The sequence below is a fragment of the Emericellopsis cladophorae genome (genome assembly GCF_022114955.1).
Source record: "Emericellopsis cladophorae strain MUM 19.33 chromosome Unknown NODE_3_length_1261782_cov_116_963312, whole genome shotgun sequence".
NCBI lineage: Eukaryota > Fungi > Ascomycota > Sordariomycetes > Hypocreales > Bionectriaceae > Emericellopsis > Emericellopsis cladophorae.
In genome coordinates this window covers 1,134,422-1,151,242 of record NW_026250928.1, presented here as the reverse complement: position 1 = coordinate 1,151,242, position 16,821 = coordinate 1,134,422, and the positions used below count along the sequence as shown (strand labels likewise).

General features: G+C 55.3%; 5 protein-coding genes across 5 annotated transcripts; 3 read left to right on the top strand and 2 right to left on the bottom strand.

Annotated features, from left to right (window-relative positions):
- Positions 1 to 256: 256 nt before the first annotated feature.
- Positions 257 to 1,307, top strand: J7T54_008164 (FMI1 protein; the record flags this gene model as incomplete). The annotated part of the gene is made up of 2 exons (XM_051502767.1): positions 257 to 586; positions 648 to 1,307. The coding sequence occupies 2 exons, from the start codon at positions 257 to 259 to the stop codon at positions 1,305 to 1,307; spliced, it is 990 nt and encodes a 329-aa protein (XP_051365926.1).
- A 1,582-nt stretch (positions 1,308 to 2,889) lies between these two features.
- On the top strand, positions 2,890 to 4,146 carry J7T54_008163 (Cytochrome c mitochondrial import factor-like protein; the record flags this gene model as incomplete). Its single annotated transcript, XM_051502766.1, has 1 exon — positions 2,890 to 4,146. One exon carries the CDS (start codon positions 2,890 to 2,892, stop codon positions 4,144 to 4,146), a length of 1,257 nt encoding a protein of 418 aa, XP_051365925.1.
- A 159-nt stretch (positions 4,147 to 4,305) lies between these two features.
- J7T54_008162 (phospholipid-transporting ATPase-like protein) lies at positions 4,306 to 8,326 on the bottom strand (the record flags this gene model as incomplete). Its single annotated transcript, XM_051502765.1, has 3 exons — positions 4,306 to 4,423; positions 4,476 to 4,885; positions 4,943 to 8,326. The coding sequence occupies 3 exons, from the start codon at positions 8,324 to 8,326 to the stop codon at positions 4,306 to 4,308; spliced, it is 3,912 nt and encodes a 1,303-aa protein (XP_051365924.1).
- A 1,407-nt stretch (positions 8,327 to 9,733) lies between these two features.
- Positions 9,734 to 15,259, top strand: J7T54_008161 (COPII coat assembly protein-like protein; the record flags this gene model as incomplete). The annotated part of the gene is made up of 6 exons (XM_051502764.1): positions 9,734 to 11,309; positions 11,482 to 11,555; positions 11,653 to 11,828; positions 12,102 to 12,138; positions 12,407 to 14,609; positions 14,661 to 15,259. 6 exons carry the CDS (start codon positions 9,734 to 9,736, stop codon positions 15,257 to 15,259), a joined length of 4,665 nt encoding a protein of 1,554 aa, XP_051365923.1.
- Positions 15,260 to 15,543: 284 nt separating this feature from the next.
- Positions 15,544 to 16,685, bottom strand: J7T54_008160 (uncharacterized protein; the record flags this gene model as incomplete). Its single annotated transcript, XM_051502763.1, has 3 exons — positions 15,544 to 15,570; positions 15,625 to 16,592; positions 16,643 to 16,685. 3 exons carry the CDS (start codon positions 16,683 to 16,685, stop codon positions 15,544 to 15,546), a joined length of 1,038 nt encoding a protein of 345 aa, XP_051365922.1.
- Between the last annotated feature and the right edge of the window lie 136 nt (positions 16,686 to 16,821).

Sequence of the window (16,821 nt, the reverse complement as noted above, 5' to 3'; positions counted from 1 at the left end):
CTCCGTGTGTACTCCGTATTATCAGACTAATTAGCAGTCTTTCGTGGATATTATGTGCGGAGCACGTAGCTGATGCACACAGACGGCCATCGGCCCTTCTCCAACTATTATCTCCATGCCAAGCGTCGGCCATTGATGCCCCGGCGGGTGCCGAACTGCCGATGCCGATGTTCGTGCCGTCATCAAGCCGCGCTTCCCTTCTCCAAATGTCCGCAGGCCACCTTTCCCAGTCGCAACATCGGTTGGTCCTCGAACAATGCTCGTCCGCCTGCGTTGTCTCGCGCACCGAGTTAACACCCCTCTCTCCATCCCACGATACTTCGCGACGAAGACAGGAAGCCGAATACCAGCCAAACCGCCACCCTTCCCTACGATATCTACGTGCCCCTCGCCAACTTGCCAATGCGCGCCCACGCCGGACCTTGACATTGATCATGATGCCAACCTGAATGGCGTCATCACAGGCTATGCAGAGCAAATACTCGTTTGCACCGGGAAAGATGACTGGCAGAGCAAGATCGAGGACGAGAATGGATTAGCGGCACGACTGAAAGGCGTCTTTGGCCGAGGCGGCGCGTTCAGTGATGTGAGTGGCAGACAGGTAGCCTTCATGGCCACAAGAAACATGTACTGATGCCGGTGAAAAGCCATTCTGGAACGTGTCGACGCTGAATGCCTCGTTCCACAGTACGAGCCCGAATGAGGACTCGGTATACTTACTGCCGTCTTTCAAATACATACCAAAACTATCACGGACGGACGACGGCGATATCAAAGCCATGGCGAAGGGGTTTGTGTTACCGAGAAGGCTTAACGCTATGCACGACGGACTGCCCGCGCAGCAACGAGAGGCCTTGCTACGAGATAACTCCTACCAGAGCAAGCTGGAAGGTGTGAGCGACGTGAAGGATGTTTTGGTTCTGATATGCGGTCATGGAGGTCGTGACGAGCGATGTGGTATTCTAGGGCCCATCTTGCGGACAGAATTTGAAGATAAACTGCGCTCTGGAGGCTACGTGGTGCACAAGGAGGCCGTGTCGGCTGCAGGAGACACCGGCGGAACGGCGACCGCTGCGAGGGTTGGCTTGATAAGCCACATTGGCGGCCATAAATTTGCGGGCAATGTCATCATTTACATACCACCGACGTTGAAGGACCATCCCCTGGCAGGATGCGGGATATGGTATGGGCGTGTGGAACCGAAGCACGTCGAAGGCATCGTCAACGAGACGGTTGTGAAAGGGAATGTAGTGGAAGACAAATTTAGAGGCGGGATAGACTCGGATAGACGGATCCTGAGATTATGAGAATCAGTGTTAGAAAACCTTTTAGACTTCCTGAGGATCTTGGGCTGCCTCGAGGACAGTGGGAAACGCCTTTCCGTAGGATGTTCGAGTGATTGAGGACCGAGTCGCCTGAGATGTTACGCCTCCCATGCCGCGCATGTGATGCCTACGCTGATCCTGTATGATGCGGTATGCTCATCTTAATCTTTTCGAGGTTGGCCGTTATTGAATAGGTCTACGGGGCCCCTCTGTTTGGGAAAGGGGTCCATGTTCAGCATTGAGCATCAAATTGGTCTTTTTTTCAATGCCCGACGGAGTCGAGACTCCATCTCCGATTTATCATTGGGGAATCATCCGATTCCTATTGGTAAATAGTGTTATAGCCAATCCTCCGCACAAATGGCATTGTCCAGAGTGCGAATGTGTGCATGTAAGTACGCTCCGATTCTCGTATTCCACATTGGATCTGGAGATACGTACATGTCATGTCAATAAGAATTCAACATTGTGCTCCATGTCAGCCATTGCAATTTTTTAATTTTTTTTTTTTTGCAAAGCATCTAGATAGTGTTGCTTGACGAAAGGATTGGCAACCTGGGGCTCGATGGTCAAGAGCAGCTATGAGGCTCGGGGCTTATGTCCGGGCGAGTCCTAAATGGGTGATTGTCAAATGCTGACCACACTAACTACACACGCTACTGACACGACGAGACCGATCTCAACCTTACCAATCATGTCCAAAGTGAAGCTTCTCGCGCCTCTTCACCTTAGAGCGAACTCATCAGTCCACGGGTTTCATGACAGACTAAAAGAGGAGCAGTGTTCGGCCATGAGCGACAACATGATTAGTCTTCCACGTGTTGAATCTCCTTAGTCCTCACGCGTAGCTACGAAAGCTCGAATACTCGCTTGGCACTCCTTACGATATTTTTGTAAATCCGGCCACCCGCACCGCCTATACATTTCCTGCACGACTGGAACCAAAGCCACTAAACCAACTGCCGGCGAGAGCGAGAACTTGGCTTCGATAAGTTCTCCTGTGGGTTAAGTGGCACAAATTCTAGCCGTATGAATTGTTGCTTCAGCATCCGGAAGAAATCAACGACAGGCCGGCATGGCTCCTCGCGTCAGTGCACTTCATGCTCGGGGGCCCAATTGGAGGGGTCGTTGAAGAGGGAGAAATAAGGTTCGACTCGTCGCTGAACTGGACGTCTACAAAACGCTTCAATGGAACGAGGTTTACCGACATCAGTCGCCAGACATGTCACGTCGTCCCTAGGGTGACACGTGATTTCACGCCGAAATTCTTCCGACGCTAAATGGAGTTCGTGTCATTGATCACCATCTCACTCAAATTTAACAGCCTCTGTGTACCTTTTCTTTGATTCTGCGCGCCCTGGTACATTTTATACTGAAATGAACATGGAGTAGCTTTGCAGCTCTTGCTGCACTGTAATTCCTGCCCTCCAATACGAAAAAGCTGCGCCAAGACTTGATCAACACATGCTCAAAAATCAAGCCACGACGGCGTTATGACTGCTATATCATACATAAACACGAACGCTGTGACATTACTTCCCAAACTCAATGGAATATGGCGACAATGTTCTGTGCCAGATCTTGGACTGGGAGGCTTTGCCGTCCTCAGGCTCCACGCTTCCCTGCAAAACATGCCACGATCTACCGGCCATCATCAACGTCCTCACATCCACCTACACAGCCAAGATACTCTCACACACGCCGCCGTATCCTCTTCCTCCTCCTCGGCACCACCACCTTCCTCCTCTTCGCGACCCCCGCCAAACCGCCGACTCTCAACGAAACAACATTCGTCCCCTACACCATCACCTCACGCACCTCTCTGTCCCCAGCGTCCTTCATCCTGACACTGGTCCCCCAGACACCCAACCCGGAGCCCATGTATCTGCTCCCCGGCACCAATCGCTGGCGCCACCCGCTCTGGAGCGTCGAGTTCAAGCAGCCCGAGGTGCAGATCTCGCGGCACTACACCCCTCTCCCGCCGCAATCCAAGGACGGCGACGACATGTTGGACGGCGCCGAAAGCGAGCGCAACGGCGCTCTGCGGTTCTACATCAGGGCTCATTCCGATGGTGAGATGTCGCACTACCTGCAGCGTCTTCGTCCACATGACACGGTGCAGCTGCGAGGGCCGCACATTGGCTTCGACCTGGTGAAACGGCTTGGCGCCAGTAAGAACATTGTCTTCCTCGCGGGTGGCACTGGTCTTGTGCCGGGCATGCAGGCCGCAAGGGTGGCGCTGGACGGCTACGAGGATACCAACGTCTCCCTCCTCTGGGCCGTCCGCTCGCGCAAGGATATACAGAGTACGCCACCACCAGAGGTCAGCAACGGCTGGTGGGGGAGCAGCGGGCCTGCGGAAATACAAGCAGCAGAAGGCTTGTCACCGGTGGCGAGACAGCTCGCCGACATGAAAGCCCAGTACGGGAAGCGCCTGAGTGTCCAGGTGGTCGTGGACGAAGAGGGATCGAGCTTCCAGCCAGTCCATTTGCAAAAGGCCCTGCTCGACATTGGACAGGATGACAAGCTCGTGTCCAATCCGGGATCTGGATGCGCGTTGCATGATCAGGAGTTGAGCGAGCAGGCAAGTGAATTCGAGGGAGATGCAGGGCCGAATTGTGCCTGCTTGCCTGTCGAGGGCACGCTTCCCGGAAAAAACCTGTTCATCATCTCCGGACCAGGTGGCTTCGTCAAACACTACGCTGGTGACAAGGTGTGGCAAGGAGGCCGGCAGACGCAAGGACCAGTTGGGGGGGTAGCCGCGCAGCTGCAGAAGAAGAACCCCCAACTGGCCAAAGAATGGCTCGTGCTTAAACTGTAAGACAGAACCAAAAGCTGCATGTACATCATTGTGTGCGGGTAGGCGAGTAGAAGTCGAAGCAAAGGCAGTCGAGTCGTAGTCTATAGATGGAATTGCAAATAATAAGAGCGCTGCTTTCTATGATGATTGGCAAAGGCTAAACGCCAGTTTCGTAGACATTCATGTGCTCTGCACCTTACGGTAGGAAGGCGGTTTCATGGTCCGACTGATAACTTTGCCGAGATAAGGAGGGACGAGTGAAATCGACGCGATGGCGAGGACGCGCCATAAGAAGCCCCTGAAAATTGTGAGCAGATGCGGTAGTACACGCTCCTCAAAGAAATACGTACCAGGTAATGATAAACTCGAGGTCAAAGTAGCGACCCAGGAAGGGGATGGATCCGAGGTAGAACAGAAATGTCCCGAGGATACTGACAATCATGACGGGGTGCCACGTCGTAATTTCAATGGCCACCATGAGCAACTCGTTCAGCACCAGCACCGTATAGCTGACAGCCACCATCTTGGGGCCATCAACCTCGGTGAAGATCTGTGAGAGTCCCTGAATCATGCCGCCTTGGTAGATTGACACGAGCACCCAGATGAAAAAGGTGCGGTACGACAGTGATCGGCCCGAGGTGAGCTCTTTGTACAGCTCGGGGTATAGGTTGGCAAGGTTTTCGTCGACGTCCTTGTCCAGGACAAGCGAAAGGACGGGGAAGGCAGTGTAGACAGTGGCATAGCCAACAAGAAGCCAATCCTAAGTAAGCTGTTAGCATAAGGTTCAAATCACAAACGGAAAAGTGTGCTCGCTCACCTTGTACAAACCCTCCGGCTCAAACTTCAAAGCAATACTGTACATGGTCTGGCACACAGCGATAATAAGACCGCGATGAATGACAAATTGCGCGAGCTTGGCACTGCGCTTGTAGCTATTGCGGCCGTGCCACACGAGCAACTTGACCAGGTGGCAGAACTGCTCAATGGAAAAGTCGGCCGCGAGACTCGCCTGGCGACCCTCCTTGCCGACGATACCAACACCAACGTCCGCTGCCTGGATCATCGACACGTCGTTGCCACCATCGCCAATGCAGCACACCCGTTTCTTGGTGAACTCTTTGATGAGCAGGGCGACCTCGGCCTTCTGAGTTGGCGAGCAGCGCGAAGCGACGACGGTAGGCAGTGTGACGGCGATGGAAATGAACTCTTGGCGGAAATGCGTCAGGAACAGGGCGAGAGACTCTCCGTCAATGAGCAGACAGGCGTCCGCCTTGCTTCGCAGAAAGTCGAGATGATCCTGGGCATTATCTTTCCTCTTGAGTTTCGCGACCGTATAGATGTATTGCCCTCGAGCGACGAGCTTGGAGCTGACCGCAACGCAGCGCGCAGTCTCGACCTTGTCACCCGTCAACATCCAAATCTTGATGCCGGCGTTGCGGAGAAGTTCCAACGAGGTTTTGACATCGCGCTGTAGCTTGTCTTCGACGCCCGTCACCCCTAGTAGCTCAAGGTCGGACTCGAGGTAATGCGAGACGACTCTCTGCATACCAGCCTCACGGCCGGTGATAGCCAAGGAAGCTTCTTGGTGCTCGGACGAAAATTCTCGATACTGTGACAGGGAGAGTTTCTTGCGCCCGACAACGAGTGTACGTAGACCCTCGCGGGCCATATTGGCCGTCTCCTCGTCGAGCCAGTCGTTTGCTACCACAATATTACTCATGACCGTGTCTGCGCCCTTTTGGTAGAACCAGATCTCTCCGGTGGACAGATCCGGATTCCTGATGTTGGTATCCGTGTGGAAGTGAACCACAATACCCATGCGCTTGCCGTCGGAGGTGAAGGGAAACACGTCCAGAATTCGTACACGAACGACGGGCCGACCATTTTCGGTTGACTCGAGTGTCATGCTGGTGCGGTCGCGAGATGCCAAGCGCAGGCCGACAGACTCGGTCCAGCGGACGATTGCGATTTCGTCGGGGGACGACGCCTGATACGATGTGACTTCTTGCCCGTCTTCGAAATCCGTGGTAGGGGTCACGTTGTGACACAACGCCAACGCGAGAACGACGTCACGCACACGAGACCCGATCTCCCGCCTTGTGCGTGTGGCGCCTTGATTCGCGGCAGCAGTGAACGTCGATGAAGGTGTGATCAGGGCGGTCTGTGACGAATGGTCTGTGGTGGGTTGAATGTAAAACCCTTGGCGAACGTAGGATGTGACTTCCTCCATCGCTTCGTTCGCGTACGAGACGGTTCCAACGTGGATCTTCTTCATGTCCATTTCGTTCTGCGTGAGCGTACCAGTTTTGTCACTGAGTAGGTACTCAATACGACCCAGATCCTCAGGGATCGTACTTGTGCGAACAACAGCGCCAGGAATACCCGGATCGCGCTGGATGAACCAGGAAAAGGCGCTCTTGCCCATGTCAAGATTGACGCGCAGGCTGATGGGCACAATTGTCGAGAATAGAACCAAGAAGCGCATAATCTTCACGTACCACCGGTTACCCTCGGTGTTTTCGAAGCCTTCCAGAGCTACCAAGATCACTGACAAAGCCAGCGTCAGGGCACAGAGAATCTTGGTTAACGAATTGATCTCGTATTCGAGAAGGCCTGTCTTGGAGCGAGACGGCGAAGTCGACAAGGCCGAGCGTGTATGTGGTCCCGTGTAGATGATGACTGCCAACGTGGTAGCCTGCGAGGCGATGATCGTGTTCGCCCATGCTGTATTGTCAATGGACAGCGGCGCAGATTTGCCATCGTCCCCTTGAAGTGAGGATTGGTAGTCCATGGCATCTTTCCAAGACGGAAGCAGCTCTAGTGCGCCCAGGAATTCATTGACCTTCTTGTCCGGCTTGCCTCCAGTCACGCGCAGGCGCACAAACTCCTCCAACGGGAGATTTTGCGATATGGCCGAGGCAAGTCTCAGCTTCCAATCTGTTTCACCATCCAGTTGATCTGTGCGGATAAATGTCTCTCCCACAGTCCCCGACTGCTCCTCATTCTTGAGTGACTCCACCTCGGTCTGCTTTCCTTTCGCACTTGCACTTCTCGAGTCATCCAATGCAAGCAACGCCTCTTCTTCCGCGTACTCCTTTGCTGGAATAGCCTCGCCGCTCTCGACGACAGTAGAGCATTGTAGTATTACAACGTCGGCAGGGACTCTCTGCCCCTTTGAGAGTTTCAGGACGTCGCCGACCTTGAGGTCCTTTGACTTTTTGCTGATTTCGCAGACCTGGGAAGAAGGCTGCATGTCTCCTCCCTCTTCCTCTTCTCGTATGTCCGTCAGGTCATGTCGCTGGGCCTTCTGCCCCCTGGATTTTTTCCTCTGCGAGTCAGACTTGAGTTGCCTTCGTGGCCTGATAGTTCCAGAAAACGATGGCTCGTCAAAGTGCAAGACCCTGTACTCTTCCGAGTTCGCCTCGGTATCTCGTTTTCGTCTCCCAATGTCGTCGAAGGCCTCTTTTCCCATGGTGATTAATAGGACGAAAGCAAGCGGTGCGATGTACGTCGACAGATATCCAATCCTGAGAGCCGGTATCGCCTGCGATAAAGCTACCAGCAAGAAATACATGTTGAAGAAGAAGGAGAATTCATTCCATAGCGTGATCGGTAGAAATGTGAATGCGGTATACTTGGCGTTCGAGATGATGTTTGCCGGAAATCGGGCGGCCTGTGTCGAGCCGACAGCAACCAGACGGGATGCAGACGGGTCAGCCTCCTCTTGATCGTCACCATCTTCTTCGTCGCCTTTCTTGGATCCCGACATGAAGCTCGGTAACCGCACCCGTGAACCTCTTCGAGAACCGCGATCGCTCGTCAGTGATCGTCGACCGGCATGCTCCCCGAGGAGCGGGCTATCGTCGTCGCCATGGCCTTCACCATCGGAGTATCGCGATCTCGACCCTTCGCCTAGTAAGCCCTCGGTGTCCTCCCCCCATTCGTCTCTGTTTTGGCCAAGGTCGCCATAGCCACGGCCACGCTTGTTACGTCGTAGGCCACCCATGCGCAGGTTCCGCAACGCTATCCGTGATATTCCCTGCTCGCCACCACCGGAATGTCGTTGTGGTTGCGATGCGCCACGCGTCGACTCCGTAGAAATCGGGTCGAGCTCCTGGATGTCGAGATCCAGGTCGGAGTCGGAATCATGTGTCGGTGAGTCGGGCGTCTGCGGCTGTCGTGGGCGTGGCGAGGAAGACATGGCCTTGAGCGTGCTCGTTAGAAGAAGACGCCTGTCGTCGTCGTTGGTATGGAGGTGACTGGGAGCTTATGACTTTACGGTCATGCTGGTCGATCCAACTTGGCGACGTGTCTCAAAAGGCAGCATGCCCAGGAGGCTCAGCGCCGGCGATGGAGAGAGTAGGAAGTCGTCCAGTTCGAGGAAAGAGGCGTGGCCTTTGCATTCAATAAGAAATGTTCTTTAGGATTTATCCAAGTACTCGGACGGGGAATTGGCAGCGGCTCGTCGCGGACGCCTTCAATCATCATGTGGATGTGGATACTGGAGCAACGTACCTACGTACGTATACGTCGCCGGAATGATGAATCCAGGGGACTAAAAGTGGCGGTGCACACTGAAGAGCTGCAGCCTGGACTGGAGCTCGTCAAAGATTGTGGCTTAGCCTCAGTCACCTTTCGTCACTATTTACTGTTGGTGACAAGTACGAACACCACTAGTAATTCTTGCTAGTTCCACTGCTAGTATTAAAGCTCCTAGATGTCATCTCATTGCACTGCACTACGTACGACCAGCAGCGGGATGGCCGTTTGCTGGTCCATGTTACTAACAAGATCACCTGGCCCGATCACATGGTTTTACGATGCCTTATGCAGCAGCCTGATAGGAGAGGCAGAGCTCTATCCAAGCACGTGCACAATTCTCTTATTATTAGCAAGTGTAGGAAAGAAGCAAAAGACCGGACTGTTGGCGCTAAAGTACAAAGTAAGGCTTTTCAACACCTTAAAGCTCTATTCATTAATTAGAACGTAAATTAGTTGAGCAACTCGCCGAGGTCTGCAGGCCCCACCAGAGCTCCGGCCATGCTAAGGACTGGACCTGCCTACTTAACGTGAACTACCGCAAGCTGTTGCACTTATTTCGCAGCCTCAGACCAAGCACAAAGGCTCCGTTTGCTACAGCACAAATATTCAGAAAACAGATTGTACCTAGATGAAAGCAGTTTATTTCAGAAGCTCCTTCATGGTACTATTGCCCTCCAGATAGATTCTTTGTTACGTGCGGACTCATGTGAGCCGGCTAATCGCCGGGCGGCCTTGTGCAATGATGACACTGTATTTGCCAAGGCACTCCTTTTGGTCCGGACGCTCCTGATTGCCCTTCCTGTCCAGTCGGTCCCCTTGCGCCGCGTCTGCCCAATTCTGAACAATCTGTGGCATTTTGCACAACATTGCCTGCCTCACACGTTGACACTATGAATAAAGACGCATAGAGTGGTTTATCTAATTCTTTCTCTTTTTGCTAGTCTAACTCCTCGCGCTGTTCGTGAGCCTCGACGGCCCCTGCAACTTGTCGCGCATCGTCATCACGCATGATCGTTGACACGTAGCAGTATCGTCACGCTGAGCTGTTCTTCCTCGCCCACGCAGCATGGCGGCCGAGACGCTTCCGAACTCGTCGTGGCATCCGGCGCTGATGCCCGATCACGAGTCGCCGACGAAACTGTCGCCCAATCTCGAACCACAGCCCTCGCCTGGTGCATCTCCCGATTCACTGCACAACGGCACCCCCCTCGAACAAGAGCCGGAGCCCTTCCATCTTGACGAACACTCCGAACGCACCGGTATCAGTAATAGCGACAATGTGCGCACCGACCCTCTACCTGCCCATATTGGCGACCAAGGCGGCGCATGGCTAACCATGGAGCAGTCTGTACGGAGGGCTCCATCGAAACACGCTAGCTCCATGTCCTTTGCGCGTACTGTCTCCCATGAAGTCAGTTTCGCAGACGGCGACGAGGACGAGGCCGACTGGACACCACCGAGAACAGACACAGACCCCTTCAAGTTTATGGCGCCTTCGGATCGATCCAACACATTCCCAGTTCCTGCGCCTATCGTCCCCAACGGCGCGGTTGAGCAGCCGCTTCCCGCAAACCAGGCCATGGAGGCTTTTGGTGAATCAGAGGATCAGGACTGGGCACTGGGAGATGGCGGGGAGGATTTGTCTCCATCGCAAGACGGACAAGATCAGCAACGCCTGCCGTCGGGTGCTGAGCCGTCAGAGAGCCGACATGGTCCCACCAGGTCGATGGGTGGTGATGCGCAGCCAAACGAAGACGATGCCGCCGAGACACGCTTCGAAGAGGGAATGCCACTCCTGCCAGGCTCTGACAGCCACCCCGCTGAGTCGACGACCACGCACAAAAAGCAAGGACCTGACTTATTTGCCGAAGACGAGCCCAACGACGATGATTTCTTTGGTCAGATTGGAAACTCTGCCCCCTCTGATGAGCCTTCGATAGAACCACTCGAACGAAAGTCGACATCGCAAGTAACAGGTGACCTATCCACCGAGCCGCTCCCGAGGCAGAATACCTTTGGGACTTTGCAAGAGGATGACGAACCGCCCTCTGACACTGCCAAGGATCCCACGGCTCCAGCGCCTACTCGCGGCGGTCATAGGAGGACTAAGACTCAAGACTTGAAAGCAAATTGGGAGGCTGCGTTGATGGACGATGAGGATGATGACCTGCTCCTGGATGATGACGAGGAGGAGAACAAGGACTTGAACACAGCTGGGTTCCTTGGAAGCGACGACGAGGGGCTTCTTGAAGATGAGGGAGGGTATCCCACCCCAGCAGCACAGCAACCTGCTCCGAGGCAGACATCGAGCTCAAATCCGTACGCTCCACAATCGTATCGGCAACCCGCTACGGTACCGGCGCACTCGAGCCAGCAGTCCGCAACAGGGTCATACTTCAACCCGCCCGCCCCAGCCAATGCGTACCCAGGCGGACCGCAGTATGGACGGCCCCCGCTGCCAGGCTCTGATCAACCCAAGGCGCAGAGCTTTGCAGACAAGTCCAAAGGCGGTTACGCTTCGCCATACGACCTACCAACTGACATTATTGCGAGCGTGCCAAAACCTCGCAAGAGGCCGAGCACGCAGCAAATGTATGCGCCAAGTGCCCCGGCTCAGCAAGGGCCTCCCCCAGGTCCTCCAAGTATGTCCGCGCCGCCTCCTCTGCCGCCACAGTCCAACTCGCGACCACAGTCCAGTCACGAATCGCCGGGCGGCGCCTCCTTGACTCAGAAACCTTCAACAACCTCTTTGCGTAGCAAGGGTGGCTTTTTTGAGGACTTGCCCATAGCCCCGAAGGCGCGTCCTACCTCAAGGCAGAGTTACCGAGCGCAGTCACCTGTGCAGCAGCAACCTGGTCCACCTCAAGGTCCACCGCAGGGTCCTCCTCGTGAGCCTTCCTTAGGTCCTTCACCGCTAGGGCAGTCTACCAGGAGCCAGCCTTCGTCCGATCCTTCGGGAATCCCTAACCTGGTGCCTCCCGAAAGAGTGAGCCCATACGCCGCATTGCAGTCTGGTTCCGGCCACATCCCACCACCATCTGGCAACGCTTCTCGATACTCACCCTCACCTGGGCAGGCCCCAGCAACAGGCACGGTTCCTCCACCTGGCAGCACGCGATATTCCCCTGCTCCCCTGCCAGTGCCTCGACAATCGAGCTATAGTCCGTCGAGAACCCCTTCCACCACTACACCGCCCGTTCTCCCCCATCAACCCAGAACATCAAGTCCCTTGGCCCACTTCGAAAGTAGCTCCTTGAGACCTCATGCCGAGGGCGCCGAGCGACGCGCTAGTAGTTCTTTTGAGCCGCGGTTGAACAGGATACCGTCCTTACCACCCACGCGAGAGGTCAACGAGGAGGAGGATCATTCTGGTGATGGTGCACCCTTGGGTACGCGTCACTCGTCTGCAGAATCCAAGTATGCCCCTTCGGCAGTCACTCGCCAAACACCGCCGCCTCCAGGGATGCCACGGTATGCCTCTTCACCGCTGTCTCCGCCTAAACGAGTAACACCGAGCTACGCTCCCCAAGCATCGCAACAACCACAGGCTGCGCAAGCTGGGTTTGTACCTCCACCGAGAGCGCAGACTCACTCTCCTGGGGCTTCTGCACCCACCACACAAGCCTCTGCAACAAACCATATCGCTCGTCCTTCATCGACGCAATCACATGCCACCCCGGAAGCCACCAAGTCGACCCGACAGCCCCCATATGCCAATCACTCACGCGTCCGCGGGCAGTCTATAACCATGACCATGGTTGCCCCAACGGACGGCCGGGAGCAAGATCCCTTGCAGCGGTGGAAAGGAGTGCCCCTCTTCACCTGGGGCGCTGGAGGCGCTGTTGTCACGTCATTCCCAAAAAGCATACCAAGGTACTCGATGGGATCGTCGACGCCCACAGTCACCAGAACTCCTGGTGAGGTCAAAATGCAGAACATCCGAGACATTGACACGCTGCCTGAGCGTCTAATTAACTTCCCCGGCCCATTGAAAGGAAAGTCCAAAAAGAAGGAGACCATCGCTTGGCTGGGTTCTGGCATCGAAATCATCGAGAAAGAATTGCCAGACCTGTCTTTCCACTCGGCACTTTCCACCGAGGTGAAGAGGAGCTTTGAACGCTTGTTGCTTTGGAAGATTCTACGGGTCTTTATCGAAAACGACGGAGTCCTGGAAGGCAAGCCAAATGTCGACAAAGCCGTCAGGGATATACTATCTCCAGAAGCCAACGGCTCGGAGGATGCGCATGCCGGCGCGTCGGTGACGGCCATGCAGGCGGATGCGGTTGATGCGGGCTCCATGGAGGCTATTCGAGCCAGTTTGTTCAAGGGCGACCGGGAGTCAGCGGTTTGGTCTGCAGTCGACAAGCGCTTGTGGGGGCACGCCATGCTCATCGCCAATACAGTGTCACCAGACCTGTACAAGCAAGTGACACAGGAATTCGTGCGTAAGGAGGTGAACTACCAAGGTCACAACAACGAGTCCATGGCAGCACTTTACAAGATCTTATCTGGCAATTACGAGGACTGTGTCGACGAGCTTGTTCCGTCGCATGCGCGCGCTGGCTTCCAGCTACTATCAACCACCGGAGCAGCGTCCGGTCCTGCCAAGGATGCCATGGACGGGCTTGACAAGTGGCGCGAGACTTTGGCCCTCGTGTTGACCAACCGCAGCCAAGGCGATGTGCAAGGCCTCAAGGCCCTTGGCAGCCTTCTGGCTAGCTACGGTCGCGCTGAGGCCGCGCACGTGTGCTTCATCTTCAGCAAGTCTGCCTCAATCTGCGGGGGACTCGACGACCCGACTGCGGACTTTGTCCTCCTGGGCTCCGACCACAAGCAACAGTCCTCACGCTTTGGTAAGGAGACTGAGGCACTCCAGCTCAGCGAGGTTTTCGAATATGGACTTTCGCTAGCAGGCGCCGTCGGAGGTCTCCCTCATCTCGCTGGGTACAAGTTCCAGCATGCCCTCACCCTTGCAGAGCATGGTCAACGCGATAAAGCTTTGCAGTACTGCGAGTCGATTGCAACTGCCATCTCTTCACAGACCAAGAGATCGCCCTACTTCAATCCATATGTAGCAGCTTGCGTGGATGACCTGATCGCTCGTCTCAAACAGGTACCGAAAGGGGAGTCTGGGTCGTGGATCTCCAAACCCAGCATGGGCAAGGTTTCGGATAGCATGTGGAACAAGTTCAACAAATTCGTTGCCGGCGATGACGAGCAACAGGGTGCTCCGGGAGCTGATGGCAGCCCCTTTTCACACATTGGAGGTGGTACACCCACAATCAGCCGGTCCCCCTCCACCAACAATTTCGAAACGTACGGTGCTCCCGCGCCCGCATACGGAACGGTTGCTTCGCCCCCTGCCACTGCAGTGCCGTCCAAGTATGCGCCCATGAGTGCTTCGCCATATCAACCCTCGTCGCAATATGCCCCTGCACCAGCCGGAGCGCCGCAAGAGACATCCTATCCAGCTCATGGTCACAGCTCATACGCTCCCACATCTGGTTACCAGCCATCCGAGCCTAGCGGCGAAATGCCGGCTTCGCCCAGCTACGAGGGCTACCAGCCTCATGTCCAGCCCCAGTCACCAAACGTGCCTGGTATTTCCGGTGCCCATCAAGGGCGGGCGGAACCGCAGGGCGCTTATAATCCTCCTGACTATGGATACGCGCCTCCACAGGACCTCTCGGCTACTAAGCAAGAGGATAACCATGTGAACGAGCCTCGGTCAGGAGGATATGAGCCACCTGCTCAGCAATCTTATGGGTACGAGCCTCCATCGTATCAGCCCGATTTCACTGCCGATGACGATGAGGACACCAAGCCAAAGAGGGGCACGATGGATGACGAAGACGATGCACCAAGGCCATCATCTCAGCAATCCAAAGCAGACAAAGACCGCGAAAATGAGGAAATGTTCCGGAAAGCGGCAGAAGAAGATGGTGAGCTTTTGTATACTCTCTCGGATGACGCCAGTGCTAACTCTCATTTAGCCAAGCGCGCTGAGGCGGAAAAGGCGAACAAGAAGGGCTGGGGTCTGAGCGGCTGGTTCGGTGGCAAGAAGCCTGCCTCGCCGAGCCCTGGCGAGAGCTCCAAAAAGCCCGTGCGCGCCAATCTTGGAGAGGCGAGCAGCTTCGTCTATGATCCCGATCTAAAGCGTTGGGTGAACAAGAAGCCCGGTGCAGAGAATACTCCGGCCAAGACGGCCACGCCCCCTCCTCCTCGCGCTGGTCCCCCCGGCGCCAGATCGGTATCTGGCACGCCGCCGCCTCCTATGAGTACACCTCCCCCTATGCGGTCAGCTTCTGGAGGTCCGCCGCCTCGGTCTATACCTTCTTCGAACACCTTGCCCAACCTCAAGGCCCCGGCCTCGAACGACAACATGAGCATGCCACCACCATCTGCGCCCATGGCCCGCTCCGTTTCCAGCCAGAGCGCCGGCGCACCTCCGAGCGCACCCCCCAGTCGACCCGGTACTAGTATGAGCAATGCGAGCAGCATCGACGATTTAATCGGTGCTGCCGCACCTCGTAAGCCTGGTCAGAAGAAGGCCAGAAAGAGCGGCCGATATGTTGACGTAATGGCCAAGTGAGAGGAAGCGAAGCAACACGACAAGAGAGATACGGCGTCGGGATACCATTGCTTTGAAATTGTGTATAATAGAGCCCGCATATGCATATGATGCTGTAATAGTAGCCTTGACATCCATCCAGCAAGATGGATTTTTCTTAGCTTTGCATCGCGAGCAAAATGTTGCTCGGAAACGATCTTCATTTTTCATCATCATTAGTGGATTGCGTACTCTGTCGAGCAAATGTTCCTTGGCGCTGTAAAATCAAGCCTACACCTGGACACCATAACTCCGAGACTTGACTCTCAAGCACTGTAAGATTGAACATAGTACTGCGACCGGTTAGCAAAAAGCTGTTTCTTGGGGGTAGAACATGGAAACCCTACTGTGACAACGGAATCTTCCGCAGACGCATCATCATAGTGCGGCACGTACACATACAAGATCAAGGCGTGGTCATCCGCAAAGCACGCAATCACCCTCCCTTCCAGCCGTCCCACGCTCAACACTCGACTCCAGTCTTTGCCGTCCACGCGAACACTTGCCCACTTCTCAGGGCCCATCTCTCTAAACCTTGTGCTCGGGTGCTCGTCCACCGGCATATCCAGCTGCGCGGGATCCAACTCTGGGTTCTCGAGGCCGGACCAGACGCTGCTGATATCCGTCGTCTCGGTATTGATCCTCAGCCGGAGGGAACCATGCATGTTCGCACTCAGCTCCAGCTTGGGCGACTTGTTCCCCGGGGGCACCAGGGCCAGTTTGGTGAAGCGATCTGAGATGGCTTTGAGTTGGAGGAGCGGCGGTAGCTGAATGTGCACGTCGGGCTCGCGGACCTTGGGCTGCATAATGGTCTCGACGGTTTCCGGATGGAGCACACGTACAGGTATGTCCTGGGTGATGACCTTTTCGTGTTCCCGCCGGAGCGACGTTTCGAGATGCTCCGGGCCCAGGTTGATGTCCTCGTCGTCGGCAAAGGGGTCGTCTGAATTGCTGTTCCTCGTGGCGGCGGCGGCGACGTTGGAACTCGCTCCACCCGCGGTGCCCTTGTCCCCCGTCATGGTGGTGATGACCATGCTCAGTATCGGCAGCCCGTCCTTCTTGGTAAGTCTGAGACTGGCGCTCATGCTGTTCTGCGCCGACTTGAGAGCTCGCTGGAGAGGTTGCAGCGGCAACTCGAGGTTGATGGTGTTGTTGGCCTCGGCGGATTGGATGTTGTAGCCTTCAAAGAGAAAATCCATGGCGAGTGACGCCCATACCTGTGACCCCATGTCGGGGATCACGGTGAAGCGGACCGTGTCATCGGAAAGGCGGACCCAGGCTATCTTCTCGAGAGATGAGAGGGCCGCTGTGAGTTCTGCGGTCGTCAGTGAGGATATTGGGTGACGTTGAGTGTGTGAAGCATACTGGCAAAAGTGCGTATGTTCTTGAGCTCGGTCCTGAACCGCATTATGGTAGTTTCTTCCCTTATCAGAAGGTATTTGGGGGAACGCCAGGGATATCTGAACAAGAAGTGAGGTTGGTACTTGGAAGATGTTGACATTGACAACCATCTGTTTGACACGGTGCTAGCTCGGCTGCCTGGA